The sequence below is a fragment of the Diabrotica virgifera genome, chromosome 1 (assembly GCF_917563875.1).
Source record: "Diabrotica virgifera virgifera chromosome 1, PGI_DIABVI_V3a".
Lineage (NCBI taxonomy): Eukaryota > Metazoa > Arthropoda > Insecta > Coleoptera > Chrysomelidae > Diabrotica > Diabrotica virgifera.
Window position 1 is genome coordinate 138955062 of NC_065443.1, and position 23041 is coordinate 138978102.

A 23041-nucleotide genomic window follows, 5' to 3' on the forward strand; every position below is an offset into this window, starting at 1 on the left:
ATGGAAAAATAATTTTTGTGACATTTTGGAAGTAAAGGGTGGTCTCAAATCCGATATGCTCACACATTTAAATACCAGACTGGTTCCTTATTAGAATATGCAATAAAAAAGGAAAAGCTACTACTGCAGGTGAGTAAATCCATTGACACAAACACATTAATAGATCTAATAGGCTCTAATGGCCTACCAAATAATGTTGCAGATGAAATTGATAGAGAAATATTACAAGGTACCCAAGATTTGTACAATAAGATAGGTAAACTTGAACACCTTGCAACTAGAAGTCTAATGAAACAGAAAAAATATGCAGAAAATAAATTCAAACAATCAGAGGAAAAAACTCCTTGTAAAATATGGGAAAATGCAAATAAAGGAAAACGGTTCCATTCTGAGGAGAATTGCTGGTTTAAAGAAAAAAGAGATAAAGCTGGTCAAGTGAGGACAATAAATAACAATGCAATATTAGAAGTGGAATTGAGCAACGAGAATCCAAAAAACTTACAATAATACCATTAATTGTGTTCAACGTAAAAATAAACAACATACTGAATGTGAATGCACTATATGATCCAGGATCCAATGTGTCACTGATAAATTCAAAAATATTGAAAATAAAACAGAAGGAATGGAATAATAAACATTCAGTTAATCTAAACACAATTAATGGTAGTTCAAAAACAAAAGGTATGGTTACATTAAAATTAAAAATTTTAGACGTTAAAAAAGAAATGAATGTTTTTGTTATAGAAAATGAAGAATTTAAGTATGATTTTTTAGCTGGTTTGGACTGTTGTTTAAAATTTAATATAAGTCACAATGAGAGACTAGAGATTATACATAACAATTATAGAAATATAGAATCACCAGAAAAAGATAAATATGTCAAAATTCCTGATGTACTAGGTGACGCAAACAAAAAAGAATATAAAATTAATTTCAATGAAAATTTAAATATTGATCAATTTGAAATAATAAAAAATCATCTGGATTCAGATAAACAAGCTAAAATTGAAGAAATAATTAATAAATATGCAACGGTATTTGCCAAGGATAAATATGATGTTGGTACAGTTAAAGATTATGAAGCCCACATTGATCTAATGGTAGAAAAATACTGTTACAAACGCCCCTACAGATGCACAATGGAGGACAGAAAAGAGATAGAAAATCAAGTAGCAAAATTATTGGAAAAGGGTTTAATTGAAGAATCATATAGTCCTTTTGCTGCTCCCGTTACATTGGCATATAAAAAAGAAGAGGGAAAAAAATCAAGACTGTGTATAGACTTTAGAGAACTTAACAAAATAGTCACACCTCAATCACAGCCTTTTCCATTGATAGAAGATTTAATAATAAAAACAGTAAACTGTAATTACTTTACAACATTAGATATTAACTCTGCATTCTGGTCAATTCCAATGAAAATTGAAGATAAACATAAAACAGCATTTGTAACACAAGAGGGTCACTTCCAATGGACCTGTCTACCATTTGGATTGAAGACATCACCAGCCATTTTCCAAAGAATACTGAGTAACATAATAAGAAAATATAAAATGTCAGATTTTGCAATAAACTTTATTGATGATATTATAATATTCTCAAAGACATTCACAGATCACATTTCACATATATCTACATTATTGGAAACAATTATGAAAGAAGGGTTTAAACTAAAATTTTCAAAATGCTCATTTGCGAAAAATAGTGCAAAATACTTGGGTCATATAATCGAAAAGAATTCGGTGAGACCATTAAAAGATTACCTGGCCGCTGTAAAAGATTTTCCAGTTCCGGAGAAGAGAAAAAATATCAGTCAATTTTTGGGAAAAATAAGTTTTCATCAAAAATTTATACCACACAGAGCAGTTATACTTGAACCGCTATATAAACTATTAAGGAAATATGTTAAGTTCATCTGAACAAAAGAATGTCAAGAAGCCTTCGATAATATAAAAAATTGGTTGTGTTCGCAACCAATTCTGAAGATATTTGACCCAAATGTCCCAATTAAAATCTACACAGATGCATGCATGATTGGTGTGGGAGCTGTGCTAAAACAGGACGATGAAAATGGTAATAGTAGACCAGTGGCGTATTTTTCAAAAAAATTAACAGAAGCACAAAAGAAGAAAAAAGCAATATATCTAGAATGCTTAGCCATAAAAGAAGCTGTAAAATATTGGCAACATTGGCTAATGGGCAAAGAATTTAAGGTATATTCTGACCATAAACCCTTAGAAAATATGAATTTTAAAGCTAGAACTGATGAAGAATTAGGTGATTTGGCTTACTACTTATCATAGTACAACTTAAGGTTAAATATGTATAATCCAGGGGCAACAAACCAAGAAGCGGAGTGTCTGAGCAGAAATCCAGTATTAGAACCAGAGGAAAATTTGGACGATTTTCTTCAGTTTGTAAACCACTATTATAGTGATTTACAAATGAGTGAATCCATAAGAAAAATTAACTTAATAGATATCGCAGAGATAAAACAAGATCAAAGAGATTTACACAATAGTAATTTGACATTTAAGAATGGAATCTATTATAGAAAAATAAGAAAAAGAGACAAAATTTTAATATCAGAAAAATTCAGTATAGATCTAATAAAAAGGACACATTACACCTACTGCCATTTAGGACAAACACAGATGATAAACAAGATAACTCCATTTTATACAGCAAAAAACTTGTTAAAAAACATAAGAAAAATATGCAATAACTGTGAAATTTGTTTGAAAAACAAATCAAGAAGAAAACCCAAATATGGATGGATGTCACATTTAGGTCCAGCAAAACGACCATTTGAAATAGTTTCTATAGACACAGTTGGAGGATTTGATGGATGTCGATCAACAAAGAAGTATTTACCTCCATATATTAATTGACCATTTTACAAGGTACGTTTATATTTTAACATCTCAGAATCAAAATGCAATGGACTTTATAAAATTGACAAAAATGGTAACAGACAATTACCAAGTCGACATAGTGTTGGCAGATCAATACCCTGGAATAAACTCGAAAGAATACAAACAATTTCTTAAGAATAATAATACAAAACTAGTATTCACTGCTGTTGATGCACCATTTTCTAATGGGCTGAATGAAAGAGTAAACCAAACGCTCGTAAATAAAATAAGATGTAAAATAAATGAAACAAAAAACAAAGTTGCATGGGCAACAGTTGCACAAAAATGTGTAGCAGCCTACAATAAAACAGAGCATACGATAACAAGGTTTTCTCCAAGATATCTAGTAGAAGGTGAAAACACAAACATACTACCTGATGAAATAAAACCCACAGTCACACAAGAAAAATTAAGTAAAGATAGAAAATTAGCATTGAAATATACATTAAAATCACATGAATACAACAAAAGAAGATTTGATGCACATCGAAAAGACCTACAACTAAATGTTGGAGACCAAGTATACGTGGAAAATGGTAATAAATTAAACAGAGCAAAGCTAAACGAATTGCGAACTGGACCGTACACAATTAAGAAGAAATGGTCGAATTCTATCTACGAATTGGACACTGGACACAGTAAAGAAGAGTCAAACCTGTTCCGCATTACAAAACTAACACCGTTGTTTGAAGAATCCAAAAATGAACACACAAATACCTGTCTAGTTCTCACCTGAAGGGGGGGAGATGTAAAGAGAAATCCCGACATACAATTTTCGAGATTCTCTTTAATTTTATTTTGAAGCAAGTAGCTGAGACACTAGCCAAGTAGCAAGATAAAGTGAAGTGACAGTGACAAAATGTCATGAACAAACTTTCTTTAAAATCAATTAATGTCATAAATAATAAGAATTTATTAATGTAGAATAATTAGCTTAAATTGTTGTTTCTTTGTATTTTCAGGTAGTATAATTTTAAGTTTGTAAATATTGTAAAATTAATAAACTTTGTATTTTCAGAGCAACATCAATTTAGTTTTTAAAAAGTCAAAAGTAAGTCTCAGTCTATAGTGGTGAAAAAAGTAACATATTACACATATTTAGAAAGAAAAACAATTGTCCTAGGACAATTAGGGACGAAGTTAGCCCCACCACTTTTTTAATTCACATGTTCTTGCAAAATAATTTTTCAATATTTAGAATTATTTTTTGTCATTTTTTTTAATTAAATTAATAGTGTAAATCTTCTTCTTTCATAAACTATTCAAAGTATTACTGTAACTTCATCATTTTCTGACTTTTGTGTTGCAAAAAAATTAATTTGGGATAAACAAATTAAATAACTTTTAAACTATTTGACCGATTGCTTTGAAATTTGGAGTATGAATAAAGCACCAGAAGTCTCAGCGTTCCGTGAAATAAGAAGGTTCTAAGTTAATTTTTACATACGTTATAAGTTATGACTATTTATAAAAACTCAAAATTTATGATTTATTTTGCAATTTTCTAAGCAACCAATAAGGATAGACATATTCAGCAAACGCCATATTGACGTTTTTTATACGATTTGTGAGTTTCTTACTCTCAAATTTGTTTAAAATGCCTAACTTTCTTGGTAATAGACGAAAAAAGCGAAAAGTTACCGTTTTTTGATCTTCATTTGTTTATAATTATTTATATCATCAAAATCAGCTGGAGGAAACATATAGGTTATTAATATAGATGTCCATACTACTCAAAAAATTTGGTTTCGGCCTGGAGGGTGTTGTATCACGAACAGGATATTTTTTTCCTTATTTCTCTGAACTAGTATCCACTTACAGAGATGTCCAAACACATTAATTAAAACGACGTATAGTGCAGTCACTGAAGGTTTTCACCTCCGATTTCGTTGAACCTCCATCGATTTTCATGAAAATTGGTGAGTAATTAGAGGATACCTCAAGGAACAAAGGTGACATGATGCCAACTTGCGCTTTTACCTTGGGGGTGGATGCCACCCCTTCTAGGGGGTGAAAATTATTTTATTAAAAATAATACCATAAGTCGATAGAGGGACAAATTATAAGCAAAATTTGTTATATAATGTTATTAAAATAAATCAACACTTTTTGAGTTATTAAAGACCAAAAATTTTATTTTTTCGTAAAAAAATGCATGTTTTAAATCGGATTTTCACGTATAAATCAAAAACTATAAGCTTTTACAAAAAAGTTGTTATTACTGAAATTGAAAACAAAAAAAATTGAATATATTCCTCACATAAAGAACTGAACTAATGTTAGATAAAAGTGAATTATTGGCAATTGAATGTGTATTTTTTTCGACGAGAACTCAAATCTAAGTATTCAAGGTTAAATAATGGGAAAACGATGCAATGTATAAAATATTCCTGCTAAACATTTGTCAGAGTACTTCAGAATACCTATCAAATGAGCTTCAGAACAAGGTAATAGCGTCAAAATTAAGTAAGTTATAATGAAAATAAAAGAACCGTTTCGAATTTTTTAGGAGAAAGTGAAAAATAAAACATACGCCATTTCCACAAAAATTTAAATTTATAGTAATCCTTACAAGAACTTCTTTATATTAGCATAAGTAATGTTTTCGATAATTTTGACCGGTTTAGAATGCATATTTTTGAAAAAAGATATAATTTTAAAAAATCATAATTTTTAAAATTATTGTAATTCTCATATTCTTTTGATAATACTCCAAAAATACTCAACATACGTAAAAAATTATATAAGATCAAATTTTAGTTTTTTCTATGCCAAATGTTTTACCTGTTTTACTATTTCTATAGGGTAAAAAATAACCGAGATAGAAACGTTTAAATCTTAAATTTTGCTGTGGGAACCATGCAACCGGGGCCATTTAACCTTTTATTTCTAAAAAAGTAAGGGGTTTAAAAGATTAGGTTCAACGTGCTTAAATAGCACTTGGAATTAACTTTTAAACAGTTTTCAGATAAACCTGATATCGTAAACACGAACGGAGTTATTAAAAAAACAATAACATTTTTTGGAAACATTTTTAAAAGATAAATTTTGAAAACATTTTGGAGCATACATTTTAACGCTATCAACATGTTCGGGGGCTCATTTGATAGATTTTTTTAAGTACTTTGACAAATGTTTAATAAGTTTATGTTATAAAATGCATCAATCTCCCGTTATTTCAGCTTGAATACTTAGAGTTTTTTACTCGCCAAGAAAAATATACATTCAATTACCTATAACTCACTTTTAGTTAGCATTAAAAGGTTTTTCTAGTAAGAGGTTTATTTCATTTTTTATTAGCTTCAATTTTAATAATTATAACTTTTTTGTAAAAACTTACACTTTTTGAGTTATTGATGAAAAATTGGTTAAAAACATGCATTTTTCTCAAGAAAAATTAAAATATTTGATCTTTAATAACTTAAAAAGTTTTGATTTATTTTAAAAACTTTATATAACAAATGTTGCTTAAAATTTGTCCCCCCATCGAATTATGGGGTTATTTTTAATAAAATAATTTTCACCCCTGAGAAAGGGTGGCATCCACCCCCAGGGTAAAAGCGCAAGTTGGCATCATGTCACCTTTGTTCCTTGAGATATCTTCTAACCACTTACCAATTTTCATGCAAATCGATGGAGGTTCAACGAAATCGGAGGTAATAGCTCATATCCACCTTCAGTGACTCCACTAGTATCTGCTGGATTGACAGCATACGGAAAATAACGAGAAACGTTTAGGCTTTGGCCACACGGGCGATTTTTTACGGCGCGATAATTTACGGCGTCCATTGGTTTTGACTACCTCCTCCACCAAAGCAATGGGCGCCGTAAATTATCGCGCCGTAAAAAATCGCCCGTGTGGCCAAAGCCTTACTTCAGTAGTTAACTTGACACAGGTATCGTGATATCATGAGTCTCTGATTTCAGTTTTGGTTTTATGCCCTTCTATTTCCATGCAGATTTTGTTCAAGTGTGTGTGCTTTTATCTCTTTTGTAGACTCATTTCATTTGAGCGTTCAGCGCTTTATATGCCTCTTTATGATTGTCATTGTTGAGTCCTGCAGCTTTTGCGCACTTCCTTTCCTGTATTTTAGTCCGTTCTTTCTTCTCTATCATTCTTAAAGTTTTTCGCGGCATCGTGCAATATGGATCTTGATTTTGTCCATAATAATTTGTTTGAGGATTCTTCTTTTTGTATGGATTGTTGTATCTAAGATGCCTTTTAGATGAAATATTTTTTGTTTTTGGACTGTTAGCTTCATGCGGAATTCAGCTGATAAAAAATGATGGTCGCTGTTAGAATCTTTTCCTGGATAAGTATTATCTTAACATCCTTAACAACACTCCTTCAATGGGTTTTTAGCAGAATAAAATCTATCTGATATCTGTATCTATTTTCTGGTGATATCCAAGTGTTTAGTCGTCTTGAATATCACCTTGCATGATGGGGGATGTTGAGAGCCTGCATTAGAAACAAATAGATTGTTGCCTATGGGTGATTCCATTTCAAATCACTCACTTTTGGAGCAAAAAACATTTTGGATCTCCGATTTGTCTGAAAATCGGTATATAGCTTCTGCGGGACGTAAAAATAGGATATGTAAGGTCAAAAAATCTTCTTTTTTCTCAAAATGTTATTTTTTGCGATTTTACAGTGATTTGGTGTTTATTTAAACAAATTTGCATTTTCTATCGTAAGGTATCAATGGAAAACATAATATTTTAATAGAAGGGACTCAAAAATGTCATTATATGGCATCATAACAAGTTACTTTGATTCAAAACAAGTTTTTGACCAAATTGTATAGTGTAGAAAACGTTAAAATACCGTTTTTTACATTTTTCTCCATTCCCAAAATACATCATAATCGATTTGGCTAAAAATTTGCCCACAGATAGCCAAAACATTGGATTTTAAGTGGTGAGAAGGATTTGAATTATATTACAATACCAAAAAAGTTACATGCAATATCATAGTCAAAAATGTAGGCGTCTACTGTAAGTAAAATTGACACGAAAATATCGACCTCACGACAAAAATTGTTAAAAAGAAATTGTAATAATTGTAAACACGATTTACTTATTTGGAACAATTTCAGTTTCTACCATTTTTGTCGAAAAGTTAAAAATGACGGAGATATTGAGCAAAACAGGTTCTCTTTTAAAATCAAGATGGCGGCTAACGTAACGGAGGAATTCATTAGTGATTTTAAATTTGGGCTATTACTGACTCCCCTAAAGATTGGAAAAATAAAATTTTGGGCAGCTCGGCATGCAAGGTCAAATGCTATTTCGACTGGACTAATATACTTTTCGAGTCTGATATTACTGCATGTAACTTTTTTGGTATTGTAATATAATTCAAATCCTTCTAACCACTTAAATTCTAAGTCCTATTTTTTGGCTATCTGTGGGCAAATTTTCAGCCAAATCGATGATGATATATTCTGGGAATGGAAAAAAAATGTAAAAAACGGTATTTTAACGTTTTCTACACTAAAAAATTTGATCAAAACCTTGTTTTGAATCAAAATAACTTGTTATAATGCCATATAAGATACTTTGCGACAGAAAATGAAAATTTGTTTAAATAAACACCACATCACTAAAATCGCATAAAATAACATTTTGAGAAAAAAGAAGAAGATTTTTTGACCTTAAATATCTTATTTTTACGTCCCGAAGAAGCTATATACCAATTTTCAGACAAATCGGAGATCCAAAATTTTTTGCCTGAGTGATTTGACATGGAATGTACCCTATACAGATGTGTAGCAAGCGTTCTACTCTGAAATTTCTTTGGCCAACTCCATAAAGCGATCTACCCATATGTAGATACATTTGAAGAGAAAAGTGTATGATCAGTACCTTTTGCGATTACTGTATGAAACAGTACCCAGAAACACTCACCTTAACAAAAACTTTAGCCACTACACTAGAGTGACTCAGACGAAAATGGAATAATCCTTGATGATAACTACTATACGAGACAACGTGAGAAACAAGAATATAAAAAATTAAAAGTAGGATCACGAACATCATAAAAGGGAAATGAATAACCATTGTCAATTTCGTTGCAACACGAAACTACAGCCGCATCATTATTCCAGTTCAATTAGAGAGTGCAGCAAGCACCTCTACCGGTTTCGAAACTTATTAGTCTCTCATCAGGAGGCACATGTGCTGCTCTCTCTGACCCAACTAGGACAAACCCCGGCGTGCACTCACGGATTGCAACTACCGAAATGGCATAGATGCCCTAGTGGCAACTGCTAGCAAAAAACTAAGTTTTCAATCTAATAGCACATAAAACAACATCCAAAAATATTACTCTATATGCTACCAGACTGAAAACAGTGGGAACCTTCTCTGGTAACACCTCCGAGGCTTCTACAATTTGCAAGCCATAACGGATGCTGTAGTTTCGTGTTGCAACGAAGTTGAAAATGGTTATTCATTTTTGATTTACATGTTTACTCTGATTAGAGTATGAAGGGAACCATTGGTGGGAATGGGACGTGAATTATAAATTGTAAAATTCCCCCATCTTCCTTAGTCTCAGCATCCGTTATGGCTTGCAAATTGTAGAAGCCTTGGAGGTGTTACCAGAGAAGGTTCCCAGTGTTTTCAGTCTGGTAGGATGTAGAGTAACATTTTTGGATGTTGTTTTATGTGCTATTAGATTGAAAACTTGGTTTTTTTTATCATAAAAGGGATAGCTAGACGAAAATGTAGGTTGGTAGGCCACATAGCGAGAATGACACCTGGTTACAGAGGACAACGAAATGTCAGGCGGCAACCAACACAATGGATCGACGACGTAAAAAAACAAATAAAGAGCTGCACATGAGAGATGGAGTTGATGAATACAAGAGGAGGTGTCCTATGTTCATCAGTGGAAGTTAGGGGTTGTGTGACTAAAATAATATATTTTGAGAGGTTCAACCAGACAGTATTTGATGAGTTGTGTGTTTTAGGAAGAATTTTTGTACAAACTGATTTACATCTAATCATCGAAGAAAGTTTGTAAGTACATTGTATATAAAAAGTCGTTTCGTTTAATGCACTTCAGACATGTCTGCTTCCTCCCCTAATCGATCGATTGATGACATTTACCAAATCAGATAATTAACAAAATCTTTCGTCGAACGCTTTCGGAGGCTGCGACTAGGAAAAGGCAAAGAGAGTGTAAATCCCGTTAGTCCCGCGGGAGTCGTTGACAATACTGTCATTAGTAACCGCTAACCACCAGCACTGATGAGACTAAAGGGAAAATAGTCCATTCAATTTCTCATTCTAGACGTTGATAACTTGTTTCCCTTCCTAGCCACCATATATATCTTAATTCGTCAGTGATTATACGTTATTAATTTTTTTTGACATTTACAACGCTAATATTATTTAGAAAAATAAATAAACAGGTCCTTAAGTTTTGTATTAGGTACTCGGTTATATTTTAAAATTATTTTCAGAAATTAATTTTTTTTGTTAATTAAAAACAGCTTATGTTTAACTTCAGTTCAGAGATGATCCACCATCCCTATACGTCCGTTTAGGTCTCTCCAGACGTCTTCAGTGGTGCTACATGAACACCTCTGAATCAAAACGAAACCAAGCTGACAAGCAACCACTTTCTGCTAACATCCTTAATATCTGCCTTTTACAATTTACAAGGCAATCGTAGGTATAATAGTTCCATTTTATCTTTTCCCATGGGGCACGATTCATTTTCAAACAAATTAAATCAAAACATACAGTGAAACGTACGCCGACGTGTGTAGTATATAGTATACAGTATACAAAATGTATAATATGTTACAGTTCAAGTTGATTCTCAGTTAGAGTTGACTTTTCCTAGTTCGAGTCAACTCCAACTGAAACGAGCAGTAAAGTTGATTTGAAAAATTTAAATCAACTTTTACTAGTTGAAGTTGACTCTTCCTAACTCTTGTTAGTAAATGTAGATTATACAAATATAATCTCACGTGCATTTTTGATGAGTGTGCGTCTCTTTGTTTTGACCGTTTCAACTACTTATCAGTCCAGGTTTTAACGTCGCCCCCGTTAGGTAAATTATTCTGATTCGATTTTTTTGCACAAACTTACTCAAACAAATATATCCTTATAACAAATACACAGTGTTAGGCGGTACCGCGGTCGAAAAATTGTTTAACCAATTTTTGTTAACAAAATTCACAAAAATAATTCTTATCTACTCTACCTCATATTATGTATAAGTTTTTATTGTGTGAAAATTGTAAATATAGATAGCAGAACATGAAGGGTTTAAGGTTTGCCTGAAGTAATAATGTATTTTAAATGGGATTTACTTTTTCACACTGTTTTTAGCACACTTTCATATAATCAAATATCCTTAACACTTTCGCCTTGTCATGGTGATGACATGTGAGCAATAAATTAGAAAAAAAGTTTTGACAGTTTTGTGGTTTGACAGAAGTTTGAATTTTTAAATGTCAAAGTTCTAAAAAGAATGTGTGTGTACTTCGTACGCACGTAAGAAGTTATACTTCTATTATATACTTTCAGCGAAATAAATTTACTTAACAGTTTATTTAGTTATAATTATAGTGAGCAGAAGTTTGAGAGACATGGTGCAGTGTTTTACAAGGCTTGCGCTTGCAGAGAATTCAAATTAACAATCACACCTTTGAGCAAGTCAAGGAATTCACATATCTTGGATCGCTAGTAAACTCAATAAACACGACAAGCGATGAAATAAAAAGAATAGCAATAGCAAACAGAAGTGTTCACGGGCTCCATAAACATTTAAAAAATAAAAATATAAAACCTGCAGTAAAGCTCAATATATTATACAAGACCTTAATAAGACCGGTTTTAATATATGGAGCTGAAACGTGGACCCTATCTCAATGTGATAAAAGACTTCTTGGTATTTTTGAGAGAAAAATTCTTAGAAAGATTTTTGGGGCAGTAAATGAAAATGGGCTATGGCGTCGAAGATACAACTTTGAACTGTATCAGTTATACACCGATCCAGATATTGTGAAATTCGTTAAAGTGCAGAGACTTAGATGGGCTGGACACATTGCTAGGATGTCAGACCACGAATACTACCACTAAGAGATTAACATTTTCAAAACCAGAGGGTACAAGAAGTAGAGGACGACCACGAAGAAGATGGATTGATGATGTTGAAGAAGACCTAAAAATTCTAGGGGTCAGAAGATGGAGGGAAGTTGTCAGGAATCGACAGGAGTGGCGACTTCTTTGTAAGCAGGCCAAGATCCACAACGGATTGTCGAGCCACTTATGATGATGATGATGAACAGTTTAATTGTATTTTATTTAAATATTAAACTAACTTTCTTACCTACCACTTTCAAAAAATTTTTATTAAAACAATACCAAAAGTTAAAAAAAAAGAATATGAATCGTCCGGGATTTGAACCTGGGACCTCTCGATCTCTGGTCCTTTGCTCTACCAACCAAGCTATCAAGCCCCGTCTGCGTGACGTCTCGGATATAATTACACATCACGGTGACAAGATCAAGTGAAGTATAAAAATGTTATAATAGATATTTTATTATCTTACTCCTGAGGAAGACAAATCTAAAGATACAAAAATTATAATAAATAATACATTTACTCAAAACACTAATATATTCTTTTAATGACTTATTTGCGCTGATACATACATAACTTGAAAGATTAGCAATGAATTACATACTGTCTGTGTGCGCATGCGCCCAGAATTATAAAATTTCATTCCCAATCGTAAAGAAGTATAACTTCAAAAATTGTAAAATATGAATGTATTCCAGTGACGAAAAGTTGCAGTTTTTTTATATGTTTTTTGGTAGATAAAATATTGTATGAAACTGTGCGTGAAGTACTTTTTGCGCACTTAGGCGATGTATAGCACTCGGCCCGCTCGTGCTCTAAACATCGCGTGCGTGCGCAAAAAGCATACTTCACGAACTGTTTTATAAATAACTAGGTATTTCACTCCGGACAAATTTTTTTAGATTATTTTGGTCATTCGGAGCAAAAAAGGTATCTTGTGATTTTTCTCAAAAATTGATAGTTTTCGAGTTATACGCGATTTAAAATTTGAAAAATGCGAAATGACCATTTTTAGGGCTTAATAACTCGATTAAAAACTATTATTATGAAAGTCAGAAAGTCACCTAATCAAATTTTAAAGCCCCCCCTACAAGATCCTGAAGAAATTTTTGTCATTATTTTATTACTAAGCTGTTATTTTTAATTATCAACAATGAGCGCTAAAAGCGTATTGAGGCGGCCGTCAATGTGAGTGCGAGTAAGATCCTCCATTCCGACCGTCCAATGGTGGATCCCAGTCGCACTCACATTGACAGCCGCCTCAATACGCTCCTAGCGCTCATTGTTAATAATTAAAAATAACAGCTTAGTAATACAATAATGACAAATATTTCTTCAGTACCTTGTAGGGGGGTCGTTAAAATTTGATTTGGTGACTTTCTGACTTTCATAATAATAAATTTTAACTGAGTTATTAAGCCTTGAAAATGGTCATTTTCGCATTTTTCAAATTTTAAATCGCGTATAACTCGAGAACAATAAATTTTACAGAAAAATCACAAAAGACTTCTTTTGCTCCGAATGACCCAAATTAATGATGTAAAAAAATGTCCGAAGTGAAATTTATTTGTGAATTTGTTTAAAAAAAATTGTTTAAACAATTTTTCGATTACGGTACCACCTGACACCCTGTGGATTCGTTATAAGGACCTCTTTTTGAGTAAGTTTGTGCCAAAAAATCGAACTGGAATAATTTACCTAACGGGGGCGACGATACAGCCTAGACTATAAATATCACGATTTGAACATAATATACAGTAACATTTAATTTCTAGAATCGGTTGTTTGTGTGAATCAACTTTTACTAAATGGCATTGGGAAGAGTATACTTTAACTAGTTGGAGTCTACTTTTACTAGTAAATGTTGAATAAAAATCTTCATTTTATATTTATAATCAACTTTTACTAAAACCAGCCGTTTGAGTTGACTCGAACTAGGAAAAGTCAACTCCAACTGGATAATCAACTTGAACTGTAACATATACACATCGACGTTCGTTTCACTTTATGTTTTGACTTAATTTGTTTGAAAATAATCGTGACGCATGGGAAAAGTTAGAGTGGACGAACTATATATGCAGGAAGTATTGCTTATACGAGTATCTCTTGTAAAGCTAGAGGTAGGATTTGCTTGTTATTAAAATGGGAGGTTGTCACTCATCTTTTGCGCGGTCGGCCGATACTTCTTCTACCGATTGGCGATTTATCTCTTAGGTACTATTTTGACCACACGTGTCTCCCCCATTCTGGTTATGTGGTTGTTCCATTCTTTTTTTCTATTTAGTGTCCACTCGTTTATACACTGTACGTTACATTGTCTTCTGATAGCTTCACTCCTCTTTCGATCTCTCAGTGTATTTCCTGTAATTCCTCTCAGTACTCTCATCTCTGCCGTTTCCAGTAGTCTTTGTGTTGTGGCTGTATCGGGTCTTGTTTCTGATGCATATGTAATTATTGGTCTTACACTGGCTTTATAAATTCTTGACTTCATCAAGTGTTCATTAATATGTCGGTTTCACCATATAGTGTTATTAAGGCATCCTGCCAGTCTATTTGCTTTTTGTACTTGATTTCTCACTTCTTTGTCCAGGTCTCCGTAACTTGACAATGTAATTCCAAGGTATTTTACTTCCATTACTTGTTCAATCCAGATATTGTAATTTTCTTATTTTGATGGAATCCAGTATCTCCCTGCTGTTCTCTATTCTTCTTAGTACTTCTTCATTGGCTATTCTGTCCATCAAGGAGATTTTCAGTATGTATTGTTATACATTAACCCCCAACTTTCTGTGGTAGTTCGAATGTTACAATATATTCTAGTAAAAGTTTAAGATCTTTCTATGTATTTGCTGTGCACGAACATCGTAAACACATACTGTATGAGCAGTACAGTATCATCTGCATATCAAATGGTATTTATGACTTCTCCATTCACGACTACTTCCCCATTTGCATTTGATAGAAAATCCGGGCAAATGTCTTCAGGATATTTTTTTAAGCGCTCAGGCATTCTATCCAAACATTCTGAAGGGATCCAAAGGTTTGCAAAAAATATATTTCACGCAATTTATTAGTGTAATCACGACTTCACACGAACACCCAGCCGATAGATTACCAATTCATGATATGAAATAATGAAATTATCACTGGTGTTAATTGAGTTTAAGCATAAACCAAAGCTCAAAGCTTCATAGCGAATCGGCATTTGGCCAATAAACGGTCACATTTACGCGCCATAAAGACCGATGATCTAGCACTTAACGACATATAATCAGAGCGACAAAGCACACCGTTATTTACAACCATGATAAGTGATACAGGAGACTGCCATCACCATTATTTCGACTTCGCAGACAGGACGGGCTTAAGGTCAATATTCAAAAGAAACTTGAATATACGAAATACGAGAAGAGATAAGTCACAAAGATCCTGAAACACATAACCGGAGACCGGTACAGAAGCCTACAGCTTATCTTCTTCTTAAAGTGATCTCTTTTCAATTGAGGTTGGCTACTACAATTGCAAACGCTTCTCTGTCTTCAGCTGTTCTTATTAGCTGCTCAAAATTTAGCCCTGTCCGTTGTCGGATGTTTCTGAGCCACAATAGTCTTTTCCTTCATAGTCCTCTCTTGCCCTCGATCTTTCCTTTCACTATAAGTTGAGCATATTGGTACTTATTATTTCTCAGTATGTGGCCTAGGTATGATGTTTCTCTAACTTTCACTGTGTTGAAAAGTTCTCTTTCCTTGCCTATTCTATGCAGCATTTCTTCATTTGAGGTATGCAATGTCCATGAAATTTTGAGGATTCTCCGATAGATCCACATTTCAAAGGCCTTCAATTTATTTACGCTTGATGTCTTAAGGGTCAATGTCTCAACTGCATAGAGAAGAGTCGACCAGACGCAGCATTTTGATAAACGTAGTCGAATTTCTAGTTTTATTCGAGTATCACAAAGCAGTTTTTTGATTTTTTCGAAAGATTTTCTGGCCTGTTCTATTCTCGATTTTATTTCTAGATTAGTGCAGCTTATCATGAAAGGTAAAATTGAGGCCATCAGAGGAATTGAAAGGAAGCAGATGTCATGTAATTGTCAACCTCAGGGAGACATAATATGACACCGAAGGAAAAAAGAAGAATATATATAGTAAGCCTTACTAGGGAGGAATAATTCAGAGCATTATATAAGATAGTTAGCACTAACAGAAGAGAATTTAAGACAACGAGGAACCAATGCAAACGCCCGAGTCTTGTGGATTTCTTTTATTATAAAAATTAATGAAAAATCCTTTGTAAAAGGTATAAAATTTTTTATTAAAATTCCTTTAAGGGCTACATCACATGTAGCCCTTAAAGGACACATTATGTTAGCGTGTGAATATAGTTCTTCGAGCTTTTTGTTAGTTCTTATCCTATATTGTCCTGCTGCTCCATCAAGCACAGGTCCAAAGATTTTCCTTAGGATTTTTCTTTCCCGAACACGTAGTTTGTCTTCGTTATCGTCTACGTTTCGCTAGCATACGCATACACTACTACATATCGTATGATTGTTTTATATAGTTGTATCTTTGTATGTCTTGTTAGTTGCCTCGATTTTATATGGTTTTAAAGGACATTAAGACATCCGTTGCCGGCGTGTATTCTGTTGTTTATTTCTTATGATCTGTTATTATCAGATTCTAACTCTGTTTCGATTATTGCGGCTCACATACATATATTTATTTTTGTTCTCATTGATTAGGAGCCCTATCTTCTCTGCTTTACTCACGAACCTGAAGAAAGTCTCCTTCATCCTTAAGCTGGTGTTTCCTATTAGATGGATATCGTATGCAAATGCCAGTAGTAACTTTGGTTCTTTTCGATGGAATATTGTAGTTGATTTTTCGATTCTTGCACTTCGTATCAAATTGACTAGTTTCTTTGGAAAGCCAAGTTCTTGCATCTCTGACCACAGTGTAACCCTACATACTCTATCAAATGCATGTTTAAAATATGTAAACATCTGATGAAGCTCACGATTAAATCCCCACCATTTTTCCATTATCTGGTTTATTTATTGTGGACATCTCGTCAATAGTAGAGCAGAGCGGTCTATATCCGCATTGATAATCCGCAAGGATTTCTTCTGTGTATATGTTTTGGTTCTTTCCAGCAGGATATTTGAAGGGACTTTGTAGGTGATCTTTGGGAGCGTAATTCCCCGATGGTTAATACATTGCTTTTAGTTCCTTTACTGTGAATTATTACAAAAACCCTTTCTTTCCATGTATCTGGCATTGTTTCTTCTCGCCAAATGGCTTGAATTAGTTTGTATATAGATATTTACAACGCTTCTACTCTACATTTCAAGCACTATGCTGATATACCATCGCTTTCTTATGTCTTATTATTTTTAAGTTTTTTAATTGCCTGGGTGAATTGCCTGGAGAAAGCAAAATAAAAGTATACAAGACAACAGTAAGACCTCTCCTAACATAATATGCAGCGGAGACAAGGACCGATACAAGAAAGACGAAACAACAAATCAACAATATCGAAATGAAAGTATTAAGATCAATAGCGGGCATATCATTAAGAGACAGACAAAGCAACAGAAGTATACGAGAACGATGCAAAATTCAAAATATTAACAGGTGGATAAAAACAAGAAAGAAAAACTGGAACGAACATGTAAACCGAATGGAGCCAGATAGATTAGCGAACATTTGTAAAAACAACAAGCCGTATAGCAGAAGACCCGTTGGAAGGCTTCCGAAAAGGTGGAAAGACAATGTACAGTCAACAACAACTGAAACAAAATAAGAGACAGATAAATAGGAGTAATCCCAGTCGCACGAAGAAGAAGAAGAAGAAGAAGAAGAATTGCCTGGGTTACTTTTTCGTATGTCGGTTTTATATTTGAGGTATATGCACGTCTATGTTTGATGATGGATTTCTGCTATATTTGTCGTTTAACGGTTGAGAGAAATATTCCTTATAAGTTTTTAGGATTTCCTTGTCATCAGCAATAAGCTGTCTGTCATCATTTTGAAGGAAGTTTCCTGTTCTTTATTGGTACCCGGTCGTGATCTCTTAAACTCATTTAAAGAATTGTCTTATTCGGTTGTTATTCTGATTTTCTTCTAAGTCTCTGATTATGTATTCCGCTACTCTTTCTTTTTCCTTTTTATTAGTTTGTTTGTCTCTGTTTTTCTATTTTTATATCTTTCACTGTTGCTGTGCGAGGAATTTTGTAGCATGTCCCTTCTAGCCAAGTTTCCTTCCTTTATGGATTTCAGGCAATCGACATTGAACCATTTCGTTGTTGTTCTTTTTTTGTGGCCTGTATTTCATATGAGCAGCTTGTCAAAGTTAATTTTATATTTTTCCTCTTTTTTTCTTCTTCTTTCTAGCATGATCTAGTAGCTAGCTAGTAGATGCTAGTAGTTAGTAGGCTACTTCCTGTTCATTGCCATCAAGTCTTCCCCGGACGATGAGGTCCAGCATTCTCGCTAAGGTGTTGGTGGTCTACCCTGTGGTCTTTTACCTACTGGATTATTGGTTTTTGCGCTTTTAACGAGTCTGCTGTCCTCTATTTTCTTTTTATGTTTGTTCCAATATCTTCGTCTCTGTCTGAACCACCTTCCTATATCTTGTATTCCATAGTTTTGTCTGACGTCTTCACATCTTATTCTGTCACGTAGAGTTTTGCCTTGTATACTTCGTAGTGTTCTCATTTCAACTGTTCTCATCATTTGTAACGTTCTATTTGTGTCTGGTTTTGTTTCTGACGCATATGTTATAATAGGTCTAATTGTTGTTTTATATATTTTGACTTTGCTTTCAGTATTTAGATATTTGTTCTTCCATACGATTTCTTTCAGGTATCCCGAGATTCCAGCTGCTTTCATTGTTTGTACTCTGACCTATTTTGAGAGATTTTCATAGCTTGTTATTTCCGCTCCAAGATATTTGAAGTGTTTCACCTGTTCCACATTTTTGGAGGCAATTTCTTATGCTTATATTTTTCCAAGCCATTAATACGATATAGTTACGGTTCATATAGTTACGGTTCATATATCATAGTATTTATTATATTTCCAACGTTACAACATAATAGTCTTTATTTATTGTGAATTTGTATTTTGACGACTTCCCATCTGAAACCAAAAACCTCATTAGAGTATCCATGCATATTATTCCCACTTATTTGAAGTCCAGTTCTGTTTCCCATATACACTAACACGCCAGAAGCTTTATCAAAGCCCGGAGCTCCGTTCTCCGCTTTGCGCCCATTAGGCCGACCGGCATGGAAGGTAACTTCATTACCGGCCGGCCCGCCGCGTCGCGCCGCGCCACATCGTGTCGCCCGCGCTCAATTAGCCGCGGTTGCGGAAAGAATAGAAAGTATGTAAGGGTGGTCAGCAGGGGTGGTTGTGAAGGCGATCGCCGAAGACGAGGTGAAATCATAGTACAAGGGCTTTATCGTTAGCCATTGTATTGTAGGTAAACAATTGGGAAAATATACTTCAATTCCGAAAAAGAATTTTTTGGAAGATTGATACAGTCTCAAGAGTTCATTTAAAAATAAATATATAAATACCAGAATACATAAATATAGCCAGAATGATCGCCGATATTCGAAACGAATAGGCACCAAAAGAAGAAGAAGATATATGTAAATACAGAATAACTGAGGGTATTTGGCTCCGAATTCCATCCTACTACGTCGATTTACTTGATATTTTCACAGTAAGTAGGGAATAGCTCAAGAAACAAAGTCTGCCCTATGCCGATGTGCACTTTTATCTTGGGGGTGTTGGGGTAATGTTTTGGTTAAAATAGCCACGGAAAAGGCTAGATAACCTAATTTTAAGCAAAAACTGTTCTATGATTATTTTTTGAAAACTCAATACTTTTTGAGTTACTTATTCGTGGTTTTAAAATTGGCCATTTTCTTTGAAAAATGACACCTTTTCGGACGGATTTTTGCGAATACCTTAAAAACTATGCATCTAACAAAAAGACTGTATAAGATATTTCTGTAGGTTATAAAAAAAACAAAGAGATTCGTTCCTTCATAAATCTTCTACAGTAAAACCTGTGTTAACGGTCACCTGTCAAAACCGGAAACCTGAACTAGCCGGCCAGTTTCAAAGTTCCCCAAACCAAAATTTGTGGACTACAAAACCTGGTATTAGCGGCCACCTTTTTATATCGGCCAATAATTCTGTCATTTTTAGTGACCGTTATTGACAGGTTTTACTGTAGATAAATTACAAAGAGGGATATGGTAGGTAAGAAGGGTCTGTTTTTTTGCTGCATGCTCAAATCGGTGTATTCAACTTGAAATAACAGAGAAACTGTCGATGTTAGGTGTATGATGATACTAATAACTTTTGTAGTGCTTGAAAAGACCTTTAAAAAGAGCAATACGAATTGTCGATTACATGCCAGACTAAGCGAGATATTCTGCAAAAAATTAATGACTAATATATTTTAAGAAGAAATGAGAAGTATATTTAACCCCTCATCCATCAGAATTTAAATACATCGTTTTCCTTGTACAATACTTTTTATTATAGTGTTATTTCTATATTCAAAAAGTTGGGCTGGATTAAAATGAATGGTTTTTGAGAAAAATAAGATCAAATTATAGAGCGCATTTTTAAATTTTCTTAAAAAATCTTCCTTTTCCTCAATGTAACTCGAAAAAGATAAGAGATACGAAAAAAAGATACCACATAAAAATGTAGGGATTTTTCAGATAAGAATTTCCTTTTTATTTTTCATTACTGTATCTCTTATCATTTTCAAGTTACATGGAGAAAAAGGAAGAATTTTAAGAAAATTTAAAAATGCGCTCTATAATTTGATCTTTTTTTTCAAAAACCATTCATTTTAATCCCGTCCAACTTTTTGAACATAGAAATAACACTATAATCAAAGGTATTGTAGAAGGAAAACCATGCATTTACATTTTGGTGGATGGGGGTTAAAATTACTTCTGATTTTTTCTTAAAATAGATTAGTTATCAATTTTGTTTGCAACATATTTCGCTTAGTTTTAATGTAATGGACCTTTAATAAAGCTCATTTTAAAGGTGTTGTACCAAAAAACAAAATGTATCAAAAAACAAAATGTACCAAAAAACAAACTATTTTCACCTGCCATATATCTCGTTTTGTATTATAACTAGAATATTTATGAAGGTAAGTGTCTCTTTATTTTTTTATAACCTACAAAAATGTTAAATATACAGTTTTTTTAGTTAGATGCATAGTTTTTAAGGTATTCGCAAAAAATCGTTCAATGTTTCAATGAAAATGGCCAATTTTCAACCACGAATATCTCAAAAAGTATTGAGTTTTCAAAAAAAAATTATAGAACAGTTTTTGCTTAGAATTAGGTTCTCTAGCGAATTCCGTGGTCATTTTAACCAAAAAATTTTCCACCCCTATACCACCCCCAAGATACAAGCACACATCGGCATAGGGTAGACTTTGAATTAGGAGATAAGTAGAGGCTAGGCCCAAAATTTCATTAAAATCCATGAAGTAGGATAGAATTTGGAGGTAATATCCTATTCTTGCCCCCATTGACTGGCGTATATGATGTATTACCTTTTTTAATAGGTAGATAGCGTTATGAACGTCACATGCTTATTAATTTTATTTAAATAATTAGGTATATTATTCCAATGTCTATTGAATTTATTAATTTGTTAACTTTCTGTTTTGTATTACTCTTTTTCTTATAAATATAGTTGGCGCTCAACTACTTTATCAACTACATACCCTGTTTCATTTTTCAATTATCTTCTATCCTTTATCTTCTACCTACCTGTATTCAAACGCAATAGCTAATTTATTCATAAGAATATCTAAAATTTCTGCGATGTCTGCCTAACTCCAAACGACAATAGCTATTTGTATAACAAGGGAGGAAAGTGTTACTTTTCCTCCCGAGAATGAAGTTTACTGACCGACGCGTAGCGGAGGGCAGTAATCATTCAAGGGAGGAAAGGGCACTTTATTCCCATGTTATACATATGGTTTTTCCACCTTCCTCAAATAACAAAAGTCATTTTTTCATTTTTACTTAAGTTATTTATGTAACTAACCAACAAAATTTATTAGAACTAAAACTAACAAGTAGGTACAATATAACTGTCAACTGTCAAATATAAGTCAAATTATTAATGTAAACATTGTTAAATCAGAATAACAATTTACTGTTTTTTACCATTCTGCAAAATACAGAGTGTTTTTAAATAAATGTTAAAATAATATAGATACTTACGTAATAGAAAATAGATATTGTACAGGGCGTCAATAAGTTATATTTCATGAATAAAATACCATGACATCACTTTTACTTTTCCTCCCTAAAAATATTTTCCTCACTAGGAAGGAAAAGTACAACTTTGCTCCCTACAATCAGGTCCGGAAAAGTATACTTTCGGTAGAGGTAGGTGGAAAAATATATTTTTTTACGAAAAAACGACCAAATAGAAAATGTACACTTTTTGGATAATTTTTTGTCCAGAAAGTGAACGTTAGGGACCGGCAGAAGTTTTTCCGGTCCCTATATTTTAATTTCCAATCGCTATTTCATAACACAGACTGCCTTGATTCCGTTACTATGACAGTAACGTTGCGATTTATTATGAAGTCACAAGTGCCAGCTGATTTTTAATTTGTTGGTTGTCAAACTTGTTTGAATTAAATTAAATTTACATCGAAGTGTCGGTCTTAGTGTTTTTCAGGTCTCCCCAAGCTTTCAGGGCTCGTCTGCGGCTCACCCTGATTATACATTAGAAGTTTTTTGAAGTTATACTTCTTTACGGGCGTAATGACGGTGAAATTTTATATGGGAAAACCTAGCGACCGGGCGCATGCGCATTATAACTTTGTTCTGATTGGATGTTCAAATGACATGACAAAAATTATCCAATATGGCAGCTGTGGCACAGCTGTGGGACTGTGCATGGTTTGGTTATAATGTATGCTTGTTGCGTTTTAAAATTTGTAGGAA

The 23041-nt window shown here is 33.3% G+C and overlaps 1 protein-coding gene across 1 annotated transcript; it reads right to left on the reverse strand.

Moving 5' to 3' along the window:
- Positions 1 to 18515: 18515 nt before the first annotated feature.
- On the reverse strand, positions 18516 to 18914 carry LOC126891697 (uncharacterized). Its single transcript, XM_050660960.1, has one exon. The coding sequence runs from the start codon at positions 18912 to 18914 to the stop codon at positions 18516 to 18518; it is 399 nt and encodes a 132-aa protein (XP_050516917.1).
- Positions 18915 to 23041: the final 4127 nt, after the last annotated feature.